Source organism: Callorhinus ursinus, unplaced genomic scaffold (assembly GCF_003265705.2).
Source record: "Callorhinus ursinus isolate GAN/ISIS: 27379988/994484 unplaced genomic scaffold, GSC_fseal_2.0 scaffold28, whole genome shotgun sequence".
NCBI lineage: Eukaryota > Metazoa > Chordata > Mammalia > Carnivora > Otariidae > Callorhinus > Callorhinus ursinus.
The window spans coordinates 3,542,921-3,569,475 of NW_027397090.1; the positions used below are offsets into that span (position 1 = coordinate 3,542,921).

The window sequence follows — 26,555 nt, forward strand, 5'->3', positions numbered from 1 at the left end:
GGAAATATGGTCTTTGCAGGTATATTGGGGGGAGGGGGTTAAATCCAATGACTGATGTCCATAGAAGTTCACATGAAGACAGACACATATACCCAGAAGGAAGATGGTAATGAGACCATCAAGACAGAGATTGGAGTGTTGTAGCTGCAAGCCAAGGAATGCCAGGGCTTGTTGGCAACCAACAGAAGCTAGGGAGAGGTGAGGAAGGATCTTCCCTCAGAGCCTCCAGAAGCAATCATTCCTGCTGACTCCTTGATTTTGGACTTCTAGAACACCGAGAAATAGATATATGTTTATTGTTTAAAGCCACTTTGTTTGGGGTACTTTGTTACAGCAGCCTTCAGAAACTAATACAGTGATACAACAAGTATTTACAAACAGCATTTTCCCCTGTGTTTCTGTTTGGATCCTTGAAATATTGGGAAGATAGCTACTAAGTCCTTTCTCATTCACGTATTTCCGGATTCTGGAAATCAAGATAGCGGAGGAGTAGGAGACCTTAGTTTCATCTGGTCCCAGGAACTCAACTACATAGCCATCTCATTCCACCTACTTCTCTTTAATGGAAAGAGGGTTGCTTTATCCTCTATGATTAGTGAATTTGAGAGAAGGAACTTTGCGTGCCTGGGTGAGACAGCAAGTTTGATGCAGGGCAGGGAGGGTTAGGAAGCTTACTGTTTGTTCATAGATCTAATTCACCATTTTAGCTTCATAAATACTCAAGTTGATACTTTGATCTTTTTCTGTATGTGCCAGCCTGCCACCTCCTTCCCCAGTCTTAGTGCTCATTGGTTCTCAGTCTTGGAAAGAGTTATTTTTAACAAAGCCCAGAGAGAGAGGGAGAAATGGAGTTTCCTAGAATTTTGGCTCGAGCAGCTGAGTGGTGCTGTATTCTGAGCCATATCACTCAGGAGTTGGGGCTGTTGAGGATACAGGTGGGAGATGACATCATGTAGCCTATGCTTGCTGAATTGATGGTGGCCCAAATTCCTCATGTTAAGGAGGAGTAAGCTGAGCCCCAAGGGACCTCCGTCCCTTGTCCACGGTCCTACAGAACAAATACAGATTTGGAAACTTCCATTGCTAGGAACTCCAAATGATTTCTGTCTCCTTCACACTGCCTCTACTTAAGATTACATATCCTTGCATAAAAATATTTATACACCCGCTCTAAAAGACCATATTATGCAGTCTTACCATGCTACTCAAGACCATTGACCCTTCTACTGGTTAGCAAAAGCCCCCATCACATCATCAGCTAGACTGTCCAGGCCACGGGCCTTGCGACACTTAGCTGGGCTTTGCACCAACCATTTACCCAAATTTTTCAATTAAGAGCCTTCTACCGCCTACAGAAGGGGTCCCCAGGATATTTGATCATTACAGTTTTCATTTCAAGACCTTGCTTGGAATCTCCAGTCTACTCAGGATATTCTGCCAAAGTTGAACAGCCTGGAGCAAAACAGAACAATCCTTTGGATCCTGAAATAAGTGTCCGGGGCAGCGGGAGCCAAGCTGGAGAAGGCAAAGGGACTGGGCGTGCAGTCCCACCGAAGTCATATTTTTTATTACTTCTCCATTTAGACAACAAGACAAGGTTACAGAAAGCCTAACCTTTCATTTCCTGACTCTGCTTAGGTGCATTTCACATTCTCAGCATCCATGGAAACTCCAACGAAATGTATTGTTAGAAAAAAGAAAACCAAGACAACATACATTTGTCTCCCTTGCTGCCTAAACAGAAACAAAACTGCTGAAAAACAATTTATTCTCCAACAGACATATTTTCTGGTCATTACTTTTTTGCCCAAATTGCTGGTTTGTGTAAGCAAACTCAGGCTTGTGTAAGCAAGTCCTGTTATCTGGGGAAACAAACACGGCACCATCCTTTGTGATATGCTCTTACAGGAAGGGAAAAAGGAGCCTCTTACATTTTTAAAATAGGTATTTTGAAAGACTTTGCCTATTCATCATCAGGAATATTTTAAAGAAAGGATGTTTCCTTTTGTGTATCTTCAAGTTGCTATGGTAACTGGATCACTTTTTACTCATTAATCAGGAGGCACCAACCAGAGAAATCTCTCCTTTCCCCTAGATTTGGAGGCTTTGCCTCTGATTCTACCTTTTTAAAACTTCACAGATTTTGGAAATCCTTGTCTTCAAAAATGTTTCACTTGATCTGAGAGTTTTGCCGTGTTTAGTGCTTTCCTCACTGCTATATGTTTTCTCTCTTGTGTGATCTGATGGCTTCTGTGGACCACGAGGTGTGTTTCGATCGCTCCTTTCTCTGTACTTCTATGATTTTCCTTCTAACAGCTCTGGGGGCAGGGGGGGAGGCCGGGGTTGCTGAGTCTCCAGAGTCAGGTGGTAGATTTTACAGGACCCTTCTGCTTCCTCTTCTTTACACATACCATTGGCCGGAAGGGCTTCTTTACAGTTAAAAATTGCCTTTTGTTTCCTTTACTCGTTCTTTCTAAGCTCCTTCTCCTCCTCAAAAGTCAGCAGTCCCATCTGGATGTTCATTAGTAATACTTGAAGCTGCTGAAACAGTGATGAGTGATGAGCACAATTTGTAATCATTTGATGGCCTGAGGAACCCAGTGACCATCTTTCCTGGGTCCATATGCCCTTCTGAATACTTGGTTTGCATGCCAATTGTTGGATGACTCCAAACATCATATAAAATAAGAAAGAAGGACCTGGTAGGTCTTCAGCCTGTAGGCCAGAAGTTGCTAACTAGTTTGCAGAAATGTTTTGTTGGCGAGCACAACATTGACCTGTACTCTGTTCAAAGAAGTCAAAAGACTTCTCATGAAAGTCTGGATACTCAAGTTTCTGCCTGCAACACTTGATGGGCTGAGCCGCAAATGGCTCCTAGATGGGAATCTGCTGTGGGCTTGAGTCCCTGGCTGGCTCACCTGATTCTGGCACCAGTAGGTATTTGAATTAGGACCCTTGATCTTGTTCAATTTCTACCTGCTCCCCCATTTTTTTTTTTTTTTTACAGATTTTGAGATCTGGAGTTTTCAGGATTTGACCAAAACCAAAAGATCGTTAGTGGTAGCTTGAAAACTAAATCCAAATTTCCTGACCACTAGCCTGGTGTTTTAAGTTCTTTGAAGATCAAAACCAGGTGTTATAATTTCTTTGTCTCCTACAGAATGGAGTACACACTCAGTACTCAGGAAATATGTTTTCAACTATGACCCAGAACTGGACAGATGCCACGCAGGTAAATGTCACAGCAACTTCCATCATTAAGAACTTTTTGAAAAACACTCTGTGTGTTACTTCGAATAAGAAGGGCATTATTTTTCAGGGATAGAGAAACACATTGCCAGGTGCAGGGTGTGTGTATGTGTGGGATGTGATGGACAAGAAGAAGGGAGAGACCCTCGGAGCACATTCTCCAAAAGTAGCAGATTTTCAAGATGCTTCAAATGGAGTAGATTGATCTGAGGGTGAGAAATTAAGAACAAGATGAAAGAATGTTAGAAGCAGTACTAAGAGCCCAACACTGATTTATCTAGAAGGTAATGAAACCTTAGAAGTATTTGTATGTTCTTTGCCCCCCCCCCAATTAATAAATGGCACATGTCCTGGTCTCCAGCACAAAGGGAGTCTATCCACCCCTCCAATCCCATGTTAGAACAATGCTATGCTTATGGTGTAAGCATGTGTGTGTGTTTGTGTACCCACAAGCTGTGTATGTAGGCTTTGTGAGGGTGGGCAATAAATTACTGAGCAAAAAGGTAATCCTCTTCAAATTTTTGAGAACCCTTTCTCCTGGTGGCCATTCCCAAAGAGAACAAAAATTAATAAAGAAATCCTGGTTGTTTGGATGCTGCTGGAGAGAAAGCGAAAAGTTGGCCATAAAAGAGAACTCAGGCTGTGGTAATACTTAATCTAAACGATTCATGGGGAAATGAAGCCATTATCATAATAAAAATAAAATCTTGGCACCTGCCAATGAAGCAGGCCACCACTGAGGCATTATGTCTTGGGGGTTGGGGCTTGCAGGGCTGGAAACGCTCTACCGTGGCACCGACAATGGCCTTCACACAGGAGCTTTGTGATGGCAGAAAAAAAAGATTCCACAGAACAGCCCGACACCCAGTCCCCGCAAAGCCAAGCTCTTCTTCCTAATGAACCTCATGTGACCACTCGAACAGCATTCCAGTGGCACTTAGGTCTGAAAACAAGAGAGATTTCACAGGATGATTAAGTCTACACAATAACAAAGTAAAAAGCAGGTTGACGATTATCTGCCAAATTTGGGGAGGGCTCTGTCCCACCATGAAATAACTGATTGGCTGTGTATCTAGTCTGATTCTTTGGATAATTGCTGGCTCTGTCTTTCCTTCCTTTCACATCTTATGGGGCCCGATTGTTCCGCAAAACCCCTCTATTTTTCTTCTCCATGGCATAGGAACACCCAAGGACTGGTTTGCGGGGTCCACTTAGAATAAGAGCTCTATTTCGTCAGGCTGACCGCGTTGCAGTCAGCTGAGATTCCTCTCTGAGACACTCCAGAGATTCTGTCTCCAAGGCCATTGTTCTTCCTGTCATTTCGGAGCCCTGCAGGGGCCCTCCATTCATATTGGCAGGTGATAAGCTATTTACAAGGCATGGGTAATCATCGCAATTCAGCATTTTTCCTTATTAGCCCCCACTGAATGGAGAAAGTGCACGGACGCTGCTCATCTGTGCTGTTTCTTTTCTCTAGGTTTAGAGCTTTTATGCTCCAGATGGGCTATGTTGTTAAGTCCAAAGGGATTCAATGAAAGAGCATCTCCCAATTTTTCTAATGGTCGCCAATTACACGGATGAGCATGCTCAGCGTTTCTTTCTTCACCGTGAGAGAAGCCGCCAACCTTGTAGAAGAGCCATGGTCATTTTCATACCTGGTTCTTGAGACACTATTGAATGAGACATTACCAAATGCTAGATGCACACATGGGTGCCTAAGTGCGGGAGTGTTCATTGCGGGTGATGAGGCAGTTTTCCCAAGAACTGATACATTTTGGGAACCTCTAGCATTTTCTAAACATTTTGGCACTGATGGTAGAGGAACTGGCCTGACTACAGAAAGCTCAAATGCTCACATACTTGGGTTACGTGAATAGAGGAGAACAGGATTCAGTTTCTACAAAAACGTTGTGCTTTACCAACACTGTAAAAGGTGGAAGGGCTTATTTGCAATGAGAATGAAATTGGCACACATTTAGAAACATTCAGACACACCTGTGATTTACGCAAGCCACCGCGATCCCTCCTTTGGACCCATTATTGTCAATTATGTCTACATGTAAGTACGTGCAATTACTTTTGACAATGGACCATTTACTTCATTCATCTAACATTTTTGCTGACAGCCTTGCCACCCATTTGGGGAAACAACGTTTACTGGGTCTACGATGTGAATATTTCTCTGCACTAAGCTAGCATTCCATGGTCTCTGAACTATCTTAAGGTAGTGGATTATTTGAAAGTTGTACTTTCTTTGACCTGGACTTACATTTAATCCACCTAAAGGGAGGCTTGAGGAAATTTTCTGTCTTAGGCTAATTTTGGAAGCTATGCACTTGAAATGTCTGAAAAAAACAGGTAGTCTTAATAAGAGAGGTTCAGCGGGAGTGACAAATCAGAAGAAAATGTGGCTTGAACGGGCACTATGTGTTAATGATTCCTTCTCTTTACTGGACAGCAAACTTGACTGGTTTCTCTTTTATCACTTTATTTGATGATAACTTCAAGCTTAAGGAAAAGTTGGAAGAATAAAATCTTTTACCCTTATTCACATTCACCAATTAACTTTTCATCCCATTTGCTGTATCATTTGCTCACTTGCTCTCACTCTGCCTATGTTTTTTATTTATTTATTTTCTGAATCATTGAAAGTCAGATGCGCACATTGTGGCTCATCCCCCCCTGAATATTTCAGTGCCTATTTCCCAAGAATAAGAACATTCTCCTGTATAACCACAGTGTAGCCATCAACTTCCAGAAACTTAAGGTTAATAAATACATTTATGTAATCTGCTGTCTATATTCCATTTTTGTTTTTCAATTGGCCCACTTCTAGGATCGCATATTGCATTTAGTCCCCTTGTCTGTTTAGTCTTCTCTAATCTGGAACGACTCCTTGGCTCGTCTTTGTCTTTTGTGACACTGACATTCTAAAAAGGTAACATGTCCTTTGTTTTTTTATAGTGTGTTTCTCCTTTGGCATTTGCTTGATATTTCCTCCTGTTTGCACCCAGGTTAAGTGTTCCCAGCCAAACTACTTATAGGTCTCATGGTGTCGTTTTCAAGGTATCTTATCCCGAAGCATCCCCTACCCAGCTGTCCCTCCTTAGTCTAATCCTCACTATTGGCTTTATCTTTCAGGAAATTTCCTCTCACTTCATTCCAGCACAACACTCAGCCCGTGAAGCTGGTGACCAGTTCCCTAAGACAATTAAAAGGAAGCTATTCCAGGAGAGACAAGACGAGGAGTTTCAGAATTCAGAGCTCAGCATCAAGGTGGAAAGAGATTTTTGAGATAGTAAAACCATATCAATAATGATGCCATTAATAATGTTCATAAGAAATGCTGGTGTTTGCTGAGCCCTGGCCATGTGCCATTCACTTCGTTATGTATTTTAAATAGTGTAGCAGGTTTCTATGGCTGTTATAACAAATTACCACACAGTTAGCAGCTGAAAACATTACAGATGTACTGTGCTACAGTTCTGTGGGTCACAAGTCCACGACGGGACTCCCTGGGCTAAAATCAGAGTTGCCACAAGGCTGGGTTCCTTTCTGGGGGCTCTTGCCAAAGATTGGTTTCTTCGGTCATTTGAGTTGTTGGCAGAATTCATTTCCTTGCGGTTGTAGGACTGAGATCCATGTCCTGGTGCGCTGTCCACGGAGGGTCACATCTGGCTTTTTGATGCCACCTGCATTCATTTTAGGAGGGGGAGCCGAAAACCAGCCACGGTAGGTTCCTGCTCTCATTTCTCTCTGCTCATTTATTTGATCAAAATCATGTATTGAGCATCTACACGGGGTAGGCAGGATTATAGGTTTTGTTAGAGAATATAACCAAGTTTCTGCCTGCCCAGAAGTTACATTTTAGGGAAGAAAGAAATATAGCAAGTTTTTAGAAGTAAAAAAAAAAAAAAAAAAAAAAATTAAAATATCAGCTAATTGTACGTGATCTGCCAGAATTAAAATAAGGTGATTGACGTGTTGGGGGGGCGGGGAAGGGGGCCCTGGGAGGTCAGGGGAGGAGGAGGAAGGGAGGAGGGAGAGATGCTTCTGTCTTTAGATTGGGCACTGAAAGGAAACTTCTTAAAGGTGATATTTGAACTGAGACGGGACCACGGGAAGGAACTGGCCATATTAATGTAATATCTTGAGAAGAGCATTTTAGGTCAATGAGAGACAACAGTGAGGGCAGGGGCTGGGAGCAGGAATAGGCTAGAAGCAAGCCAGATCAGGGCCCTCCTGTGAGTCTGGAGAGTGAGGGGGAGAGGTCAGTGATGAGGTCAGAGATGTGGAGGAGATTAAATTTGTAAGACTCTTTTGATTAAAGCACACATCTCTCAATTGTCAAGCATTATCTACCAGTTCTAGCTGGAGCCATAGAATTCCCAAGTGAAGGATCCCTGGCTTGTTAGCAAAGCAAAAGCATAATGCCCCATCAGATTTTGTATTTGTTCATTGGACGGGGTTCTGAAGCTTTTTCCCAGTTACTTGCTAAATTCCCAAGTGACCCATCCCATTGATGCACATTTGGGCATGTAATGGGACAGTTGGACAATGGCTTTGGGTAACTGTCATTAGCCATGCATATCATGATTAAGTTATGCTGTTACTGACTTCATGGTTCTGATTTGCATTTTAACATGCAAGAGGGTAATTACTATACCTAGTCCCAAGGAATAATTGACAGATTTTATGTTTGAAATCTCAGTAGGTCAAACTTCCCATTTGTAAAACCTTTCAGTTGCTCCTTTGCTGAGCACATAAAATGAATTTAGTTCTGAACTGAGACCTTATATGCCAAGTTTTTACAGCCTTAAATATAGTATTTTATCACTATTATAAATGGTTCTTGACTCACCTCCCACAGACCCATCAGTGCTAAAGGCAAGAGGCCTCCCTAATTCACTTGTTTCAATTCATAGAAGATTTCTAAGTAGAAGCCAGGTCATTTGGATAATATTTCAAATGTACAGGCTGCATTCCACTAAACTTAATAAATCTGCAATTTTACAATTGGCTTGGACAGCTAGCATGATTGTACTGGGCTTTCCAATAAGCATCCCTTCAAAACAACCTCCTTTTTCTTTCAGGACTCACCTTCAGACCTCACCCAAAGGCTCAATGTCATCACTGCAATGCTGGGGACATGGTAATATGGAGATCACAATTTAGGTTGATTTATTTTTCTAGTGGAACATCCGGGTTTCTAGCAATTATTTTAGGGCATAAAGTTCTATCATGATGATAAATCAAGCTGTCAGCTCTTTCTGGCCCAAATCAGAGGTTGGAGAGATTGAGAAAGTTTTCTACTCTAACATTCCAACCTTTGAATCTCCAGATTATACACGTTACCTCTCTGGAGGCAATGCTTGTCCTTGGATTTGCTGGTGATCTATTTGAATGTGGAGGTGGTGGTGGTGGGGCTCCTCAGGCAGAAATGCTGCTCCCCAAGTGCCCTCATGGGCCTCCCAGTCCCTGATGGCCCACGGTAGGCATCTCTGCATTCATGGGTCTCACCTAGTGGTGGATCATTTACAGATAGTTGGAACATAGTTTTTATGGAAAAAAATTTGGAGAAAAGAACTTGGCTGCTACAGATGGCTATGGGCATAGCTAGAAGGAAAAAAGGCTCGATTGACCCAGTAACATCACCCGTGGGAACATGACTAGTATTTGGAGATGTCAGCCTGGATACCCCTTGCCTTCCAATAGTTTGACTTTGGGTACTTAGCCAAGGGCTGGTAAATGAGGCATGGCCTTGCCCAGACCCTGTCTCTGAGCCCACTGCCTCCTCCAGCATGCTGTGCTGTTTGGTCCCCATTCTGCTGCTCACGCCCTGGGTTGGCCCGTGGTGCTGGAAGCCAAGCTGAAGGCTGTCGGTAGGGCTGCAGCCAAGGTTTGTCTGGTGGGAGTTGCAGGGAGACTTCATGGAAAGGATGAGTCTGGACTCATACCAAATTACACTCCCGCTGACTTTTGGAAGGCCGGAATTTCAGACTCTAGAGGTGCGGAGGCAATTTACTGACATTCACTGTTGGCCTCACTCTTGGTTGGAGACTTGCCTTTTGAGCAGCTGGGTATCAATATGCAGATGCTCCTGCCTCACCCACACTCAGCTTCTCTCTATTCTGGTGTCTGCTCTGTGGCTTAAATCAAATTTTTTCTCCTCAACCAGTGGAGCTTGAAGCTCTTCCTGCCATCTGGTAAAGGACTTGAAATGGCTAGGTGGCGGTGGCAAAGGGATGGGACATTGGGTGAAACAAGGACCCCTAACAACAGGCACAAAAGCCACCTGTTTACTGGGTGCCTACGCAGTGATAGGCACTGTACTAAGTGCTTTTGACATAGCAGCACACAGGTTAGATGTGTGGCCTCAGATAGACCAACAGGGCCTCTTGATGATGGCAGATATGATGGGAAAGACAATGGCTGGAAGTGGAGAGAAAGCAAATAAAATTTTATTTTGGTTTCTCTTGGTTTCTCTCTTTTGAAGAACTAGAGTTATGATTCTCTTTTAGTTTTCATTATAATCTCTAGGGTCATATGAGAAGGTAGAAGGAAGGCAATTTACAGATGGTTTTTTCCATAAAACAGAATGGAATTAAGAAATGAAAGAGTATACGACTTGGCCAAAGATTTTCACTGTGGTAGGGGAAGGATGGAGATAAAAAGGTACTAAGATTTCAGACTCCATTTTCCACAATTCCACAAAATCAAGTTAGACCCAACCCTCCCAAGTTCTAGTCATTACTGCTGGTCTTACTTTTACTTTTGTTTTGAACTTGATAGACAGACATAGACTGAGATCTTGACTATTGAGGGATTTTAGAAAAAAAATCAAACATACTTCACCAAAAGAAAGTAGTTTGACAATACTTTTCCAACTTATTATTCTTGAACATGCAAAAGAGACACCCATTGGTTTCTAGATACTTCTGTAAAGGTGAAATCCATTCCATCAGCCCAACTGCCCTGACTCCCAGTCACTGGAAGTATAATGCCACAAACCCTACATTGCTGTCAGGAATGGCAGATGGTCTTCTGAAACCCTTTGCCCCATTTATTGTGCTCGACCACACTCTGTGCTTTTTTTTTTTTTTTTTCACTAGGTTTGTTTTGGAAGTGCTTGGCTCAGTTCTCTTTGTGCAAGCATACGTGATCCAGACAGCCTTGGCTTGCAGCTTGACTTTGCAGGTCAGTTACACAACAAGTAGGAGGAATTTTGATTATACCCGGCTCTGGGGGAAAACAGTGCAATAATACCAAGAGCCAAGATGATGAGCTCATTGCTCTAGAATTGAACTTAGAATACCTCGCCACTATTTTCTTCTCCCCCATAACCGTAAGAATGTGAACTTGAACATAGGGCAGGGAGGAAAGGGAAACTTCAGGGATCGCAGATGAAGAGCAAAGGAGTATAACCAAGAATGAAATGAATATGGCAGGTTGACCTTTCCATGACCATCATTTATGTTCTTTCAGAAAATGGTGTACGAGTGCATTCTACTCTGGAAAAATAGCGATTATTTGGGTGTCTGTGGGTTTGGAGCTCTACAGTCCTAAGTTTGAATTTGGCTCTAAAACTGGCCTGCTCTGTGACCTTGGGCAAATGACATAAACTCCCTGGGTCCTGATGCTCTCATCTATAAAATGGAGATAAGGATTTCAAACAAAGAGGATAGTACGGAGGATTAAATAAATATCATGCTTGTAAAGTGCCTACCTAGCTGAGCACCTAGCATGAGGTTGACAATAAGTTATAATTATTACAATATATCTGCCTCTGCCTCAGCTTCCATTCTCAACAAAGTATCCTAAACATGCTGAAATTATGTTTCTATGCCCATCTTAATCAGCGGTTTGTATATACCCATCTTAACCCTGATTGCATATTAGAATCACTTGGGGAGTTTTCAAAAAACACTGATGCCTAAGACTCACCCCCAGACGGATGAAATCAGAAACATTGGGAGTGGGTCCCAGCCTTGCGTTTTACATCTCCCCGGGGTAATTTGAATGTGCGTCTGGGGCTGAGAACCACTGGCCTTCTCCATTTACACGCGAGCCCGTTGAGAGCAGAGAACATGCTTTACTCTCTTTCATATTCCCATCTTAGCCTGATGTAGATGCTCAGCAAATATTTCTTGAACCAAATTTTTCAAAATGAAAGCAAGTTGTCCAAATTCCCAAGACTGGGCTCATATGGACACACGCCTTGGGCCGCAGGTAAAGGCAGGGGTACTAGCCTAATTGTTATTCTCACGACGGGGATTTGAAAGAGCGGGGTAGAGAAAGGTCAAGATCCTTTCAGCTGACAGTTCACCACCCACTGACCACATGTCATTTATCACTGGTCCTCTTTTTGACTCTTCAGTCGCCAAGGGATCAGAGAAGTGAGAGCAGAATACTTTGGGAGACTTCATCAGTTAAAGAAGAAATAGCAAAAGAATTCCTTCAAAAGAATTCCTTTGACAGAAGGAGAAAGTCAGACACTGCCAAGGGAAGATAATAGGCAAGGCCAGAGGGGCAGAGAGAGAAATCAGGAAAACACAGCAGGCACATGTTGGGGACAATTTCACGTACAAACATATGGTGTGAGACCTCGGCACCCACCAGCAACGGTCCCCGTCATCACCACCGTGAGAATGTCACTAGGGTGTTCGCAGTATTAGTTTCTTTTTGGCAGGCACGTGGCAAGATTGCATTTCCCCATCCTGTGAGCTCAGGCATGGCCATGTGACTTGCTTTGGCGAAAATATATGTGAGCAGACGTTACAAGTGTCACATCTTGGGGAAAGCGTTAAGAGCCAGTGTACTTTCTTTTGCCACGGCAAGGTAGTGAGTCCTGGGTTGAGGACCGTGAAGAGCAGAGCTCCCAGCTGACCCACGATGGGCATGTGGCATGAGTGAAAAAACGCCTTTGTTGTTTTAAGTTCTTGAGATTTGGGGGTCATCTGTGATTGGGGCACAACCCTGCCTACCCTAGTGTGTGCATGTGACAAGGAGCTTCTAAGCCAACAGAGTAAACAGAGTTATGCCCAGGTTGCTTAGGATTATCTAACTACTCTTACTTCCTACATGCATAAAATGGGTCAAGTTTCAACACTTCCTTACTCCTCAGTTTCTCCATCTGAAAAAATCGTTGGATTGTAGATGTAAGAACACATCATCTAACATTAAGTGTTTAGCGGTGTGCTGGTGAATGATGATGCTTGATAAATACTAGGTTCAATGGCCCTGTTATTTGTGGAATAAACTGAGCAAGTGAAGGGACAGCAGCGAGCACAAAAGCATGCAATAAATATTTGCTAAGTGAATTAATGAGGAAAGTCAGGATGAATAAGAGATCAGGACCCTACGGAACTGCTGCAAACTCTTCCAACACTGGGTTCTCTTTTTTTAAAGGTTTTTCTTTTTTTAAGATTTTATTTATTCATTTGAGAGAAGGTGGGGGAGAATCAGACGGGGAGGGAGAAGGACAAGCACACTCCATACTGAGCGTGGAGCCCAACATCGGGCTCCATCTCACGACCCTGAGATCATGACCTGACCAGAAACCAAGGGTCAGGCACTCAACCAACTGAGCCACCCAGGTGCCCCTAAGGTTTTGTTTTTTTGAAACCCTCATCTTTGAAATGAGGTATCACTTAGAAAATGTGGGGAGAAGGAGGCTCTGATGAAGAAAAATAAGCAGTTTATGTTTTTTTTTTAAGACAGCACTCTCTAATGGAGCTTGCTTGTTTCTCTTTTCTTCAGCAAACTGGTGACAGTGCATTTAGATTCTAATCCTTCTTCTGAAAGTGGATTGTGTTTGGCCTTTTAAATAGAAGAGACATCCTGGACTATCCATGGAGCTGATGTAGGAAACCACCCGGGTCATGCACTAAGTTTCGCTGGCCAGTGGATGATGCCTTTGGTTTGGAAGGTACTCAAACTGTTTGATACTATTATTTCCCCCTCCCCGCACCCCCCCCCCCCGAACGTTTTTGGAAAAGGTCCAGTGGGAGATCTGGGTACAAGTGAAATAGAGATCTGTGATCACAATATCTGATTTGAAAAACCCTGTATGTGTGCCCCTTTGGAAAACTAAAACGTGAACTTCTTGTCTCAGATGTTCATTTCTTCTATGAATGAGGTCTCACTCCTTCATAGGAAGATAAAATAGCAAGGGTAAATGAGATTGGTTCTCTAATTCCTGGACCTGAAGCTTGAATTTAATCTGAGACGGGGTGGAGAGAATTCACCTCATATTCATGTGGAGGAGAGAGGGTTGTATCCTGCCGGTCATACCCTTATCATGGAACCCACTTTCTCAGACGGCAAAGGAGTTTCTGTGGAGGTGAAGAAAACTGCAGAGGTTCAGGGCAATGGGGGAACCTGGAGCTAATTGAGAGCTTGCCTGCCTACTTTCGGTTGTAGAGTCCCCTGTCTGCTCTGCCCAATGTCAGAACATTCCAGATGTAGGCCCTCAAGGCTGACAACTTCAGGTGAACAATGACCCCAAATCAATTTGCAGGGCTATTATCAACAGTTTCACTGTTGGACTGGTACATTCACTCATGTCATCGGGCATAAAGCTGTAGCCCAGTGAAGTACAGTAGTTATTGTGTGTAGAACTGAGGAAGGGGGCAGGAAGTAAGGTTTTCTTTTATCTTTTTATGATTCCATAAAGCCTAATACTCTTTTCTCTAGAATTAGAAGGGAAAAGCATTTGGTGGTATGGATAGAATAGTTGTGAAACACATGGGTTTTCATCTTGGGCTTTGCAGAATCAGTTCCTGGTTTTGGTAGTTACCAGCCCCATGACCTCATGCAAGTTGCCTCACTGTTTTAAGCTTAATTTCTTCATCTGCACAATGTGAACACAATGACATCTACTCTTCAGTGTTAAATGAGGTAATATACTTAAGGAATTTAGTATAGCACCTGGAACATTAGATAAGTGCACAATAAATGCTAAAGCAATTAGGCTACTCTTCTAGTTAGGCTATGTAGGGACAGGAAAGAGAGGGATTAATAGGTTTACTCTAACATTGTGCTTTTTAAGTCAGATTTATTGAAATATTTTCATAATATAACATTTGCCCCTTCTATGAATTTTGACAAATGTGTAGTCATATAATCACTCCCAATAATCAAGACATAGGACATTTCCAACACCCCCAAATAGTTGCCTCATGCCGTTTATTATGATGGCATGGCTATTATTAACTGAAGTCCATAATGTCCTCAGCTTTCCTTAGTTGTTTTTTTTAAAAGATTTTATTTATTTATTCATGAAAGACAGAGAGAGAGAGAGAGAGAGGCAGGCAGAGGGAGAAGCAGGCTCCCAAGGAGCAGGGAGCCTGACGCGGGACTCGATCCCAGGACCCTGGGATCATGACCTGAGCCGAAGGCAGACGCTTAACCATCTGAGCCACCCAGGCGCCCAGCTTTCCTTAGTTTTTACCTCGTGTCTTTTTCTATCCCAGGATCCCCTCCAGGATATCACATTGCATATAGCTGTCAGGCCTCCTTAGGCTTCTCTTGACTGTGACAGTTTCTCAGACTTGACCTGTTTGATGACCTTGACAGATTTGAGGAGTTCTAATAAGGTATTTGACAAAATACCTCTCTATTGGGATTTGTCATGTTTTTCTCCTGATAAGCCTGGGGTTGTGGGTTTTGGGGTAGAAGACCACAGAGGTGAAGTGCCATTCTCATGACATCATATCAAGAGGGTATGTGCTATTTTTTTTTAAAAGATTTTATCTATTTATTTATTTTAGAGCGAGCAGGGGGAGGAACAGAGGGAGAGGGACAAGCAGACTCCACTCTGAGCGTGGAGCCCGACACAGGGCTCAATCCCACGACCGTGAGATCCTGACCTGAGCTGAAGTCAAGAGTCGGATGCTCAACTGACTGAGCCACCCAGGTGCCCTGGGTATGTGCTATTAATATAACACTATGAGTGTTGACCTAATCACCTGGATGAGGTAGTGCTTCTATAAAGTTCTCCCGTCTTCCCTTTCATACTGTGCTCTTGGAAGGAAGTCACTATGTGCCATCTACACTTAGGGGGTGGAGGGTTATGCCCCACTTCCTGGAGGGAGCAGTGCCAAATCAGTTATCTGGAATTCTTTTGCACTGAAGATTCATCTCCTCTTCTCCATTTACTTGTTTATTCAACCATTTATTTATTTATATCAATATAAATTTATGAATTTTTATTTTATACTTTGGGTTATATGCTAATACTATTTTATTTATATTATTGCTCAAATTGTTCCCGCTTTGAGTATTGGGAACTCCTTCAGTTCTTTTCTGTGTCCCTTTGCTATACGCCCCCGGCACTGTGGTGTTTTTCTTTCTTGGAACACTTCCTCACTTTCTGTCACTACAAGATGCTGCAGGCTCATCTTATGTATTTCCTGCCCAGACCCAGAGTCAGAGAGTTCTCTATGAGCCTTGGTATCTTTTTTTAGAGATTGGTGTTAGGAAATCAGGATCTGGACCTGGGGTGTGCTTATTGCTACTCGGGTGTCTTTGCTTCTACATCCTCTCAGCTGACAGAGCATGAGGCACTTTTATTCCTCTAACTTAAAAAAATTTTTTCTAAGCTACAGAATGGCTGATATAGAGCAATGAACAACTTTGTATGCTTTAGCTAGATCTCCCCCCCTCCCCCGAACCATTTGAAAAGAAGTTGTAGACATCATGACATTTTATCCCTAAATACCATCTCCTACACGAAGGACCAGCTCCTATTTAATACAACACAATTGCCACGGCTGAGGAAATATTAATTCAATATTATTCAATTATATTCAGGTATTCTTAATGGTCCCCCAAATATTTTTTAAAACTTTAAAAATCCAGTCTCCAATAAATATTTACGCATTTTCTTAGCTGTGTTAGCTCTTCATTTTCTGGATTAACTCCCTTTTTGTTTTTTCATTCTGTTGATTTTTTTTTTTTTTTTAAGAGTGTGGGTCTGTTGTTTTATGGATATCTCACATTCTAGATTTATCTTCAGGCTAAATAAGGGCTTCTCAACCTCAGCATTGACATTTTGGACCAGATAATTCTTTGTTGTTGGGGCCAGTTCTGTGCATTATAGAATGTTTAGAAGCATCCTTGACCTTTGCCCACTAGATGCAAGTAACAACGCCGCAGTCATGACGGCCAAAAATGTTTCAAAACATTGACAAATGTCCCTGGGGTCATAGTCACCTCCAGTTGGGAATCATTGGTCTAGACAAGGATACTGGGATACTGGGTAATATTGTGTAATGTTGTCAAGGATACTGGGTAATGTTGTGTACTCATTAATTTTTCACATCAGGAAACACATGGTATCAAGTTGGATGGAACTTATGATACCAAGTATAATAACTTAAGTTGGTAACCAGCAAATCCCTCCATTGTAATTAACTATAGAAGTACTTTGAGTCTCTATGATTATCCTGTTCCCAAACAGTTTTTCCCCTAATGATTTTAGCATCCACTGATGACTCTCTTTTGAGTCAATACACTAGGGGATGTAAAATGATAATTTTCTACTTCTTTCCTTGCAAACATGCTGGCTAAAACTATCGTGAAGAGCCTTCCCTTTATTTTCCTCAATTCTTCCTTTCTCCTTTAAATATCATTTTGATGCATGTATTATTTTGATTAATTGAATTGTGATTCTTTATCATCCATATGTTTTGATTATCAAATTATCCCACATTGGCCAGCGGGAACCATTCAAGCTAATTATTGTGTCATTTCCTATGAATATGTAAACCACTTACAATGATTCCAATGAAAATCTGTACAAAGATATACCTAGAGTAGCTTCCCTTCCATCTCCATCACCTCTTTCTGTGTAGGTAACCATTTTCATTAGTTTTCTGGTTTATTCTTTTTTTTAATTTTTAAATTTTTTTAAAAGATTTTTATTTATTTATTTGTCAGAGAGAGATACATATATAGAGAGAGAGCGCGGCAGGCAGAGGGAGAAGCAGGCTCCCTGCTGAGCAAGGAGCCTGATGTGGGACTCGATCCCAGGACCCTGAGATCATGACCTGAACTGAAGGCAGACGCTCAACCGAGCCACCCGGGCATCCCTTTCCAGTTTATTCTTTCTGTATTTCTTATTCAAAAATAAGTAAAAAATGTACATGAGCACACATGTATATTCAAAAGGTAGTATGCCGTGTTTGTTTTTTTGCACCTTGTCTTCTACTTAATAGTACCTAGTGAAATCACTATCAGTTCATATAGCTCTTCTTTGCTCTCTTTATGGCCACATAGCACTCCCTAGTGTATGTGTACCTTACTTCATGCAACCAGCCTTCCATGAATGAGCATTTAGGACGTTTCAGATAGTTTACTACCACAGATAATGCCACAGAGGGTTGCATGTGAATATGCTGTTTAGAATTTGTAGATGTGTATCCTCAGGGTAAATTCCTAGAAGAGATGCTATAGGGTAAGGATAAATGCATATGTAATTGTGTTCTATACTGCCAAATCTCCTTCAACAGTAGTTGTAACATACTGTCTTTCTACCAGTAATAAGTAAGAGTGTTTGTTTTCTTACAGCCTTGCTGTATAATGCATTGTAAGCTTACGAATTTTTGCCAATCTGACAGGTGAGAAATGGTATGTTGTGGTAATTTTACTTTGCATTTCCCATAAAATGAACAAGGTTAAGCATATTTTCTTATGCTTAAGGGCCATATGTTGCACATGATTTTTAAAACCTAGCTCTTTCTTCTTCATTTTCTGGCTGTTACCTTAGATCAGGCTCCTGTTACTTCATACCCAGATTGATTTCTGAAATAATCTGCTGATTTCTCTGCCTACTGCCATTCTCCCTTTCAATTATCCTGGACACAGTTAACACAGTTACCAAGTTAATCTTCTTAAAACACTTGTTCAAAACACTCTCTCTCTCTCTCTTTTTAAAGAACTTTTAATTATTCCCTTTTAGCCACAGAATACTTTTAAACTCATTAGTCCAGAATTCAAGATATGGTTTTCTACCTCTTTTCTAAACTTCTCTTTGTTTATTCTCTTCTATTTACTTAACAGTACTCCCCGCCAACAGTACTCCCTCCCATTAGATGTTCCAAGACTCCTGTGGATGCCTGAAACCATGGATAAAACCAAACACTATGTATACTATGTTTTTTCCTATATGTACATACCTAGGATAAAGTTTAATTTATAAATGAGGTATGGTAAGAGATTAACAAACCTAATAATAAAATAGAATAATTATAATAATGTACTATCGTAAAAGTTACGTGAATGCGGTCTTTCTCTCTCTCAAAAGTAGCTTATCGTACTTTACTCACCCTTCTTTCGATGACAAAATGCCATGTGATGAGATGAAGTGAGGTGAGTGACAAAGGCATTGTGATGTTAGTCTACTCCTGACCTTCTGACGTATTGTCAGGACCTCAGTTGACAGTGAAAAACTAAAACCATGGAAAGTGAATTTGTGGATGGGAGGCGGGGAGGGCAACTATATTGTATTCCTTCTGCAAAATTGGTACATTCAGTGTCCTAAAATCTGTGGCAAAAATTCTTCCCTCCAGACCTTTTTCCTGCTGTTTTCCCAGTTTGAAATTCCATGCCAATTCCAATTCCCATCCTCTTGGAAGCCTTCCTTGACCACTTCAGTGCCCAGAGGTTCCCTCCTTTTCTAAATTATATTGCTACGAATGTCTGTCCCCTTATTTGGTACTTATTTATATGAGCTTTATCTTCTAAAAGTGTTTATTATTTAAGTATAGTTATACAATGTTATATTAGTTCAGGAGCACAACACAGTGATTTAACAATTCTCTATACGTTACATAATGCTCACAATGATATAAGGGTAGTCACCATCTGTCACTATACAATGTTATTACAATGTTATTGACTATATTCCCTATGCCGTGCTTTCTATCTCTGTGACCTATTTGTTGTATAACTGGAAGTTTATACCTCTTAATCCTCTTCACCTGTTTTGCCTACTCCCCACCTCTGCCAACCACCAATTTGTTCTCTGTATTTATGAGTCTGTTTTTGGTTTGTTTGTTTATTTTGTTTTTTAGATTCCATGTATAAATAAAATCATATGGTAATTATCTCTGACTTTTTTTACTTAGTGTGATACCCTCTAGGTCTATCTCTGTTGTCACAAATGGCAAGGGCTCATGTTTTTTATGGCTGAATAATATTCCATTGTGCTTGTGTGTGTGTGTGTGTGTGTGTGTGTGTGCGTTTGTATACATCACATCTTCTTTATCCATTCATTGACTGATGGACATGGGTGACTTCCATATTTTGGCTATAGCAAAAATGCTGCAATAAACATAGGGGTGCATATATCTTTACAAGTAGTGTTTTCATCTTCTTTGGATAAATAATAGTGGAATTACTGGATTGTATGGTACTTCTGTTTTTAATTTTTTGAAGAAACTCTATACTGTTTTCCACAGTGGCTATACCAATTTACAGTCCTACCAAGAGTGCACAAGTTTTCCTGTTTCTCCACATCCTCACCAACAGTTGTTACTTCTTGTCTTTTTGAATCTAGCCATTCTGACAGGTGTAAGGTAACATCTCATTCTGATTTTAATTTGCTTATCTTTAATAATTAGGGATGTTGAGCATATTTTCATGCGTCTGTTTGCCATCTGTATGTCCTCTTTAGAAAAATGTCTATTCATGTCTTCTGCCCAATTTTTAACTGGATTGTTTGGGCTTTTTTTGGTGTTGAGTTGTATAAGTTCTTTATATATTTTGGATTTTAACCCTTCATTGGATGTGTATGATTTGCAAATATCTTCTCCCATTCAGTAGGTTGCCTTTTCATTTTATTGATGGTTTCCTTTGCTGTGCAAAACCTTTTTATTTTGGTGTAGTGCCAATGGTTTATTTTTGCTTTTGTTCCCCTGAGGAGATATACCCATAAATATTTTGCTAAGGCTGGTGCCAAAGAGACTACTGCCTATATTTTCTTTTAGGAGTTTTATGGTTTCAGGTCTTTAATCCATTTGGAATTTATTTTTATGTATGGTATAAGAAAGTGGTCCACTTTCACTCTTTTGCATGTAGCAGTCCAGTTTTCCCAGCACCATTTGTTGAAGAGAATTCCCTATTGTATGTTTTTGTCTCCTTTGTCATAGATTAATTGCCTATACAGGTGTTGGTTTATTTCTAGGCCCTCTATTCTGTTCCATTGATCCCTGTGTCTATTTTTGTGCCAGTACCATGCTGTTTTGATTATTATAGCTTTGTAGTATATCTTGAAATCAGGGAGCATGATACCTCCAGCTTTGTTTTCTCTCATGATTACTTGGCCTATTTGTGTTCTTTTGTGGTTCCATACAAATTTTACAATTATGTCTTTTAGTTTTGTCAAAAATATTATTGGTATTTTGATAGGGATTGCACTGAATCTACAGATGATTTTGTGTAGTATGGACATTTTAACAACATTAATTTTTCCAGTCCATGAGCATGGAATATCATTCCATTTATTTATGTTATCGTCACTTTCTTTCATCACTGTCTTATAATTTTCAGGGTATAGGTCTTTCACCTATTTGGTTAAATTTATTCCTAGGTATTTTATTATTTTTTTTAATTTTTTAAAGATTTTATTTATTTATTTGAGAGAGAGAGAGGATGAGAGAGAGAGAGAGAGAGCACATGAGAGGAGGTAGAGTCAAAGGGAGAAGCAGACTCCCTGCTGAGCAGGGAGCCTGATGCGGGACTCGATCCCAGGACTCCAGCATCGTGACCTAAGCCGAAGGCAGTCGCTTAACCAGCTGAGCCACCCAGGCACCCTAGGTATTTTATTTTTTGATGCAGTTGTAAATTAGATTGTTTTCTTAAATTATCTTTCTGCTACTTTGTTATTAGTGTATAAAAATGCAACAGATTTCTATATATTGATTTTATATCCTACAACTTTACTGAATTCATTTATTCTATCAGATTTTTTGGTGGAGTCTTTAGAGTTTTGTATATATAATATCACGTCATCTGCAAATAGTGACAGTTTTACTTCTTCATTTCTGATTTGGATACCTTTTATTTCTTTTTTCTTGTTTAATTGTTGTGGCTAGGATTTCCAGTACTATGTTGAAGAAAAGTGATGAGTGGACATTCTTGTCTTGTTCTTGATTTTAGAGGAAGAGCTTTCAGTTTTCACCATTGAGTATGATATTAGCTGTGGGTTTTTCATATATGGCCTTTATTATCTTGAGGTATGTTCCCTCTAAACCCATTCTGTTGAGAGTTTTTATCATGAGTGGATGTTGAATTTTGTCTTATACTTTTTCTGGATCTTTTGAGATGATCATATGTTTTTTAATCTTTTACTTTGTTAACGTGATTATCAAGTTGATTGATTTATGAATATTGAACTATTCTTGCATCCTCTGAATAAATCCCACGTGATCCCTCGAAAATATTGTTGAGTTCAGTTTGCTGCAACTTTGTTGAGGACTTTTGTAGCTATGTTCATTAGGGATAATGGCCTGTAGTTTTCTTTTTTTGTGTTTTGTAGTGTCTTTTCTGGTTTGGGTATCAGGGTAATGCTGGTCTCATAGAATGAATGTGGGAGCTTTCCTTTCTCTTCTGTTTTTGGAATAGTTTGATCCTTATAGCCTTTTTCATTTATTGCAAGTACTTAAAAATTTTAAATTTGCGTATATTTTTCCCCAAGAGTAGGGACTAAAGCCATTTAAATGGGCAAAAAATAAGGGATTTTTATCACCTACTTCTAAGCCAAAATAAAGGCACATTGACATCTATTTTATGGACAAGGTAAGGAAGTAAACAGATCTTAGCAATTTGATTAAAATCAATTAGTAAGTCAGGGGTTGTAAGTATGGGCTCCAAATCTTAGGTTATAATCAGGTGTCATACCTATTACTATAGCCCCTAAATAAAACAAAAAAAGTACCTCAAGACATTAAGTAAAAATGGTTCCACTTACTTATTCTCTCAATTAATGAAGAAATATAATTTAGAAAACTTTGATTTATCTTAAAATTTCCATTCAAGATACTAGCTAGAAAGACGAAGAATTTTGCGTCCAATCATCCTGGAAAAAGATGGTATCATATAAAATGCTATCTGTTTGTTTTCAGCCTAATAAAGAACAGAAATCTAGGAGAGAACAGATTGGTGGTTGCCAGAGGCAGAGGGTGAAGGATGTCAAAAGGTACAAACTTCTACTTATAAAATAAATAAATCCTGGGGATGTAATGTGCAGCATGATGACTATAGTTAATAATAGTGCATTGTATATTTGAGAGTTGCTAAGACAGTAGATTGTAAAAGTTCTTATCACAAGAAAAAAAAGTCTGTAACTCTAAGGTGACAGCTATTAACTAGACTTATTGTGGTGATCACTGCACAATGTATATAAATTTTGAATCATTATTTGTACACCTGAAACTAATGTAATTTTCTATGTCAATTATATCTCAATAAAAAAAGAAGAGAAATCTAACCCCATAATAATAAAAACACCCGTGGTTCATCCTAGGATAGCAAATTCAATATTTTCCTCAAAATACAACAGCCACTTTTGATCATGTTTCCTTTTCTCTTCTCTTTCTGGCAAGCTTCCCTTGGAATAATAAATAACTCCATCCAGGAACTAGACAAGATCAGGGTCAATCTGGAATTTTTCTTTTATATGGGGTATAAAAGAATCTTAATCTATAGTTGCACTAAATGTCTGGAAAGGAATAAAAAACTCAGGAAAAAATTCTACCATTTCTAACAATTAATCATTACATGGTGCAGAAAAAAATGTCTCAGAGCAACTGATTTCACTTTTCTGTAACTCTTCTAGAGATTGTCTAGCTCAGGTTCAAAGATGAATTTACATTACTAAAATGGAAGAAAATGGAGCTCTTTCTTTCTAAAGGATGATGTCCCTTCTCACAAGAAGAATCTTGGGAAAATCTATGGTAAATTATTCATATCTTTTAAAATTTATATTTGTATCTTAAAATTAAGAAATTTGATAAACCATGTCCCCTTCAAATCTCCCTTATAGTTCTAATATTTTATGAAAAATTATTTATTTCTGTATCATATGATTTATTTCCCCTTCTTGGCCCATAAACAAAGTTTAAATAGAGGAAACATCATATCCAGATCCCTGGATATCCTGAGCCATGCATCTCCACTTTAAGTTTTGGCAACTCTCAAATTCAGTTCAACAAACATTATACATGATAAATTTATTGTACATTTATCATATCCTAGGCCTGCTGCTAATTCTTTTGGTAGCACAGTGTATAAGTCATAGAGCTTATTCTAAGTAGTTTAGTGTCCAGGCAGAAAAATACGTATGCACCAAATACTACACACATCAGCTGTAAAAAGTATGATTGCTGGCCTACAACAAGGGGAAGCAAGAAAAGAGATTTAACTCAAGTGCGAAGATCAACAAAGACCCAAGAAATAAAGAGATAATTGAGTTCAGCCAGGGCAACCTAAAAATACACAAGGTCCAACGTGTAGAGACTTTATAAAATAAGAGAAACTTTCTAATTTAAAATGAGAATTTAGCAGCATTTAGAATGTTCTGGTTACTCTCCTGTGATCCCACTGAACATTGCACCTCTCTCATTCCTGCAGGTTGCCTTGTAAAGATTTAGTTCCAGGTATGTTACTTGTAACAGCCAGAGAGGGCCTTATAGTGGGGTCACAACCATATCAACTCTGAATTCCCAGTGCCCCAGTGAGCACTCAACACATTGTAGACCATTAAATGTTCTTAAAAGAGTAAATGAACTAAATATTTCAGTAGCACTTTGCAGAGTGAATCAAACTTTCTAATTTAGCTCTTTTTGCAAGTTGATTCTTTTGGATTTTGAGTCCTCAACTGGCCTATGTCTGATATGGATTTTATTTCCCAGCGGCTACACTTGTTCTCCTCTGTAGCTAGATCAGCTAAGGGAAGGGTGGGCACAATGTAGATCCCTACTGATCATGGTTGTCACTGTTTCCAGGTTTTGGGATTTTACAGAGAGGCGCGTTCGCGCGCGTGCGCGCACACGCACACACACACACACACACACACACACACAATCACACCCCTCTCTGTGATACACAAAGATGTTAACATGGTCACACAACATACAATAATAGCAAAGATGCAAAAGGAGACCACAAAAATTAGCTGGAATATGAAATCTAATGGGCAAATATAGTTTGAAATAGGCAAAATGTGAAATCAAGATAGGACATTTATTCTTGCTCTCTGCAAGAAAGACCACCTCCTATCACTTCAGAAGATACACTGGAATTTGCTAATCTTTTCAATTTTAGTACTTTTATTACTTCTATTTAGGTCTATTTTTGTTGCCCAGAAAATTAGCATTTTACCCTTAAATCTCTTACTCTAAATATTAACCCCTTCCTAAGTGTGATTTCATTATTAGATTTTATTTTCCAGTATATATGCCCCATTTCATAGTGGAAAGTAATGGGAGAATGGTATTCAGGTTCCTAAAACCTCTGTCTTGTAGTTATAGATATTATAGAAAATACAACATTTCCATTTAGGGCAGAGAGAATCCATTACAGCCATCAGATAAATTATAATTCATGTATAATATTTAAGAATTCAAGGAAATCCATTAGGTAAAGCCAATAAAAATTCTACTTAATCCTGGCACAGCCTGACCCCTTGTAACCTCATGAGTGTTTGATGAAGACTTGGCTTTACCAGGCAGCTTATTAGAAATGTAATTCTCAGGCCCTACCCAGACCTATGAATCAGAATTTGCATTTTAACAAATCCCCCATGGGATTTGTGTGCACATTAAAGTTTTAGAAGGAGGAGTTAACCAATCATAGAGAAACTCTATGAATAGAAATTACTCCATCAATCTTTAATTTAGGTTGGGGTTCCTTCCAAAGATCTACAGACCCAAACGTTAATTATTTTCAATATCTTGACTAAATTTACATTAAGATATATTCCTGGAATTTGGTGGCCTCCTATATTTCATTTTACATCCAATCCAATGGTTCTGTGTGGTACACACTGTCTCCTCCTCTCCATAGGAAAACCAGGCATGCATGGGGAGAAAGGGGTCAGTGATTTGAATTAGAGAATTAGATGGAAGACTGACTATTCATTGTATGGTGGGGATTTCAACTCAGTCACCACATTGCTTTCTTCTCAAAGGGTTGTCTTAGGCTTCAACCAATGGAGTCATTTCTGCAAAGGAAAATCCCCAAACTTGGGGGTTCGTGAATCACATGCCAAATGAGTTAGATTAATTAGGCATTTCTTTGCTTGAGTTTCTTTCTCCCACCATAGTTCATCTCTTTATTTGTGACCTTGAGAAGCCAAGGAGAGGCCACATCCTATGCAACTGGAAACCTGGTTGCTGAAGGGATCCCTGCCAGATTGCTAACAACCAGAGGAAAAGATGCCTGTCCTTTCTTAAACTTGGGTTTCATGAGGATGAGTGACCCTTCCTTTGCCTCAAAAGGGAGCATCTCTCACCATGACCCTGTTTTCATGGGAGTGAGCCTACTGAATGGGTATGGATGGTGACAGTGTTATAACAATGACAACATTCCTGCTGAAACAAGAGGTGTGGGAGAAATGAAAACAAAGCTATGTCAACTCTTTAGGGAGCAAAGAAAAGTGGCATACCCAAGCTGCACCCCAGACATCCTGCTTCACAAGGCACGCACTCTTCATAGTCTGGGTCTTGAACTTCACCTATACAAGAAGAGTGAGAAACACAATTCATTTTCGCTGAGTGGAGACACATTCATCGCTATGAAAATATGTTGGTGTGGAGCTTATTTTCTGCCCTTCCCCTTTTCTCAGAGACAACAAATTTTAATTCTTTTAGCTGTTTCTTTTAGTTTTTTACCTTCAGACCTCTAAATAGCATGGTTATGATGCTACCTCTTGATTTTATTCTCATGCATTACCTGTAGTGGTAAAGACTAGCTTTGTTTCACCACCATTCCAACAAACACAGACATACTTTCCATCTTCCCAAATGATAAATTTTGCTAGATTAATATTCAGTATTTATATTGTTATGATTATACTATTATTCATATTCTAGTGACATTGGGGCTCTTATTCATCTTTTTGTTTTCTCTTGTGCTACTATTTGTCTGGCTTCTTTATTTATTTTCTCAATATCTGTCCTTAAGTCACCCTCAGCTGTACCACAAGTAGAAATCTTCCAGCTATTGCATTAGTACCTTCTTTACTGTCATCCTGAGGATTCCTTTCATCCCTCTCTTCCTTTGATGCCCATTTTCTGGACCTT

The 26,555-nt window shown here is 40.0% G+C and overlaps 1 protein-coding gene across 5 annotated transcripts in view; it reads right to left on the bottom strand.

Moving 5' to 3' along the window:
* PCSK5 (proprotein convertase subtilisin/kexin type 5) overlaps positions 1-26,555 on the bottom strand; it is a 465,096-nt gene that overhangs the window by 64,289 nt on the left and 374,252 nt on the right. For all 5 annotated transcript variants that reach the window (XM_073878061.1, XM_025891381.2, XM_073878060.1 and 2 more), the window contains exon 24: positions 25,919-25,987. In XM_073878061.1, the coding sequence (XP_073734162.1) occupies positions 25,919-25,987 (69 nt within the window). The remainder of the gene's footprint in view (positions 1-25,918; positions 25,988-26,555) is intronic.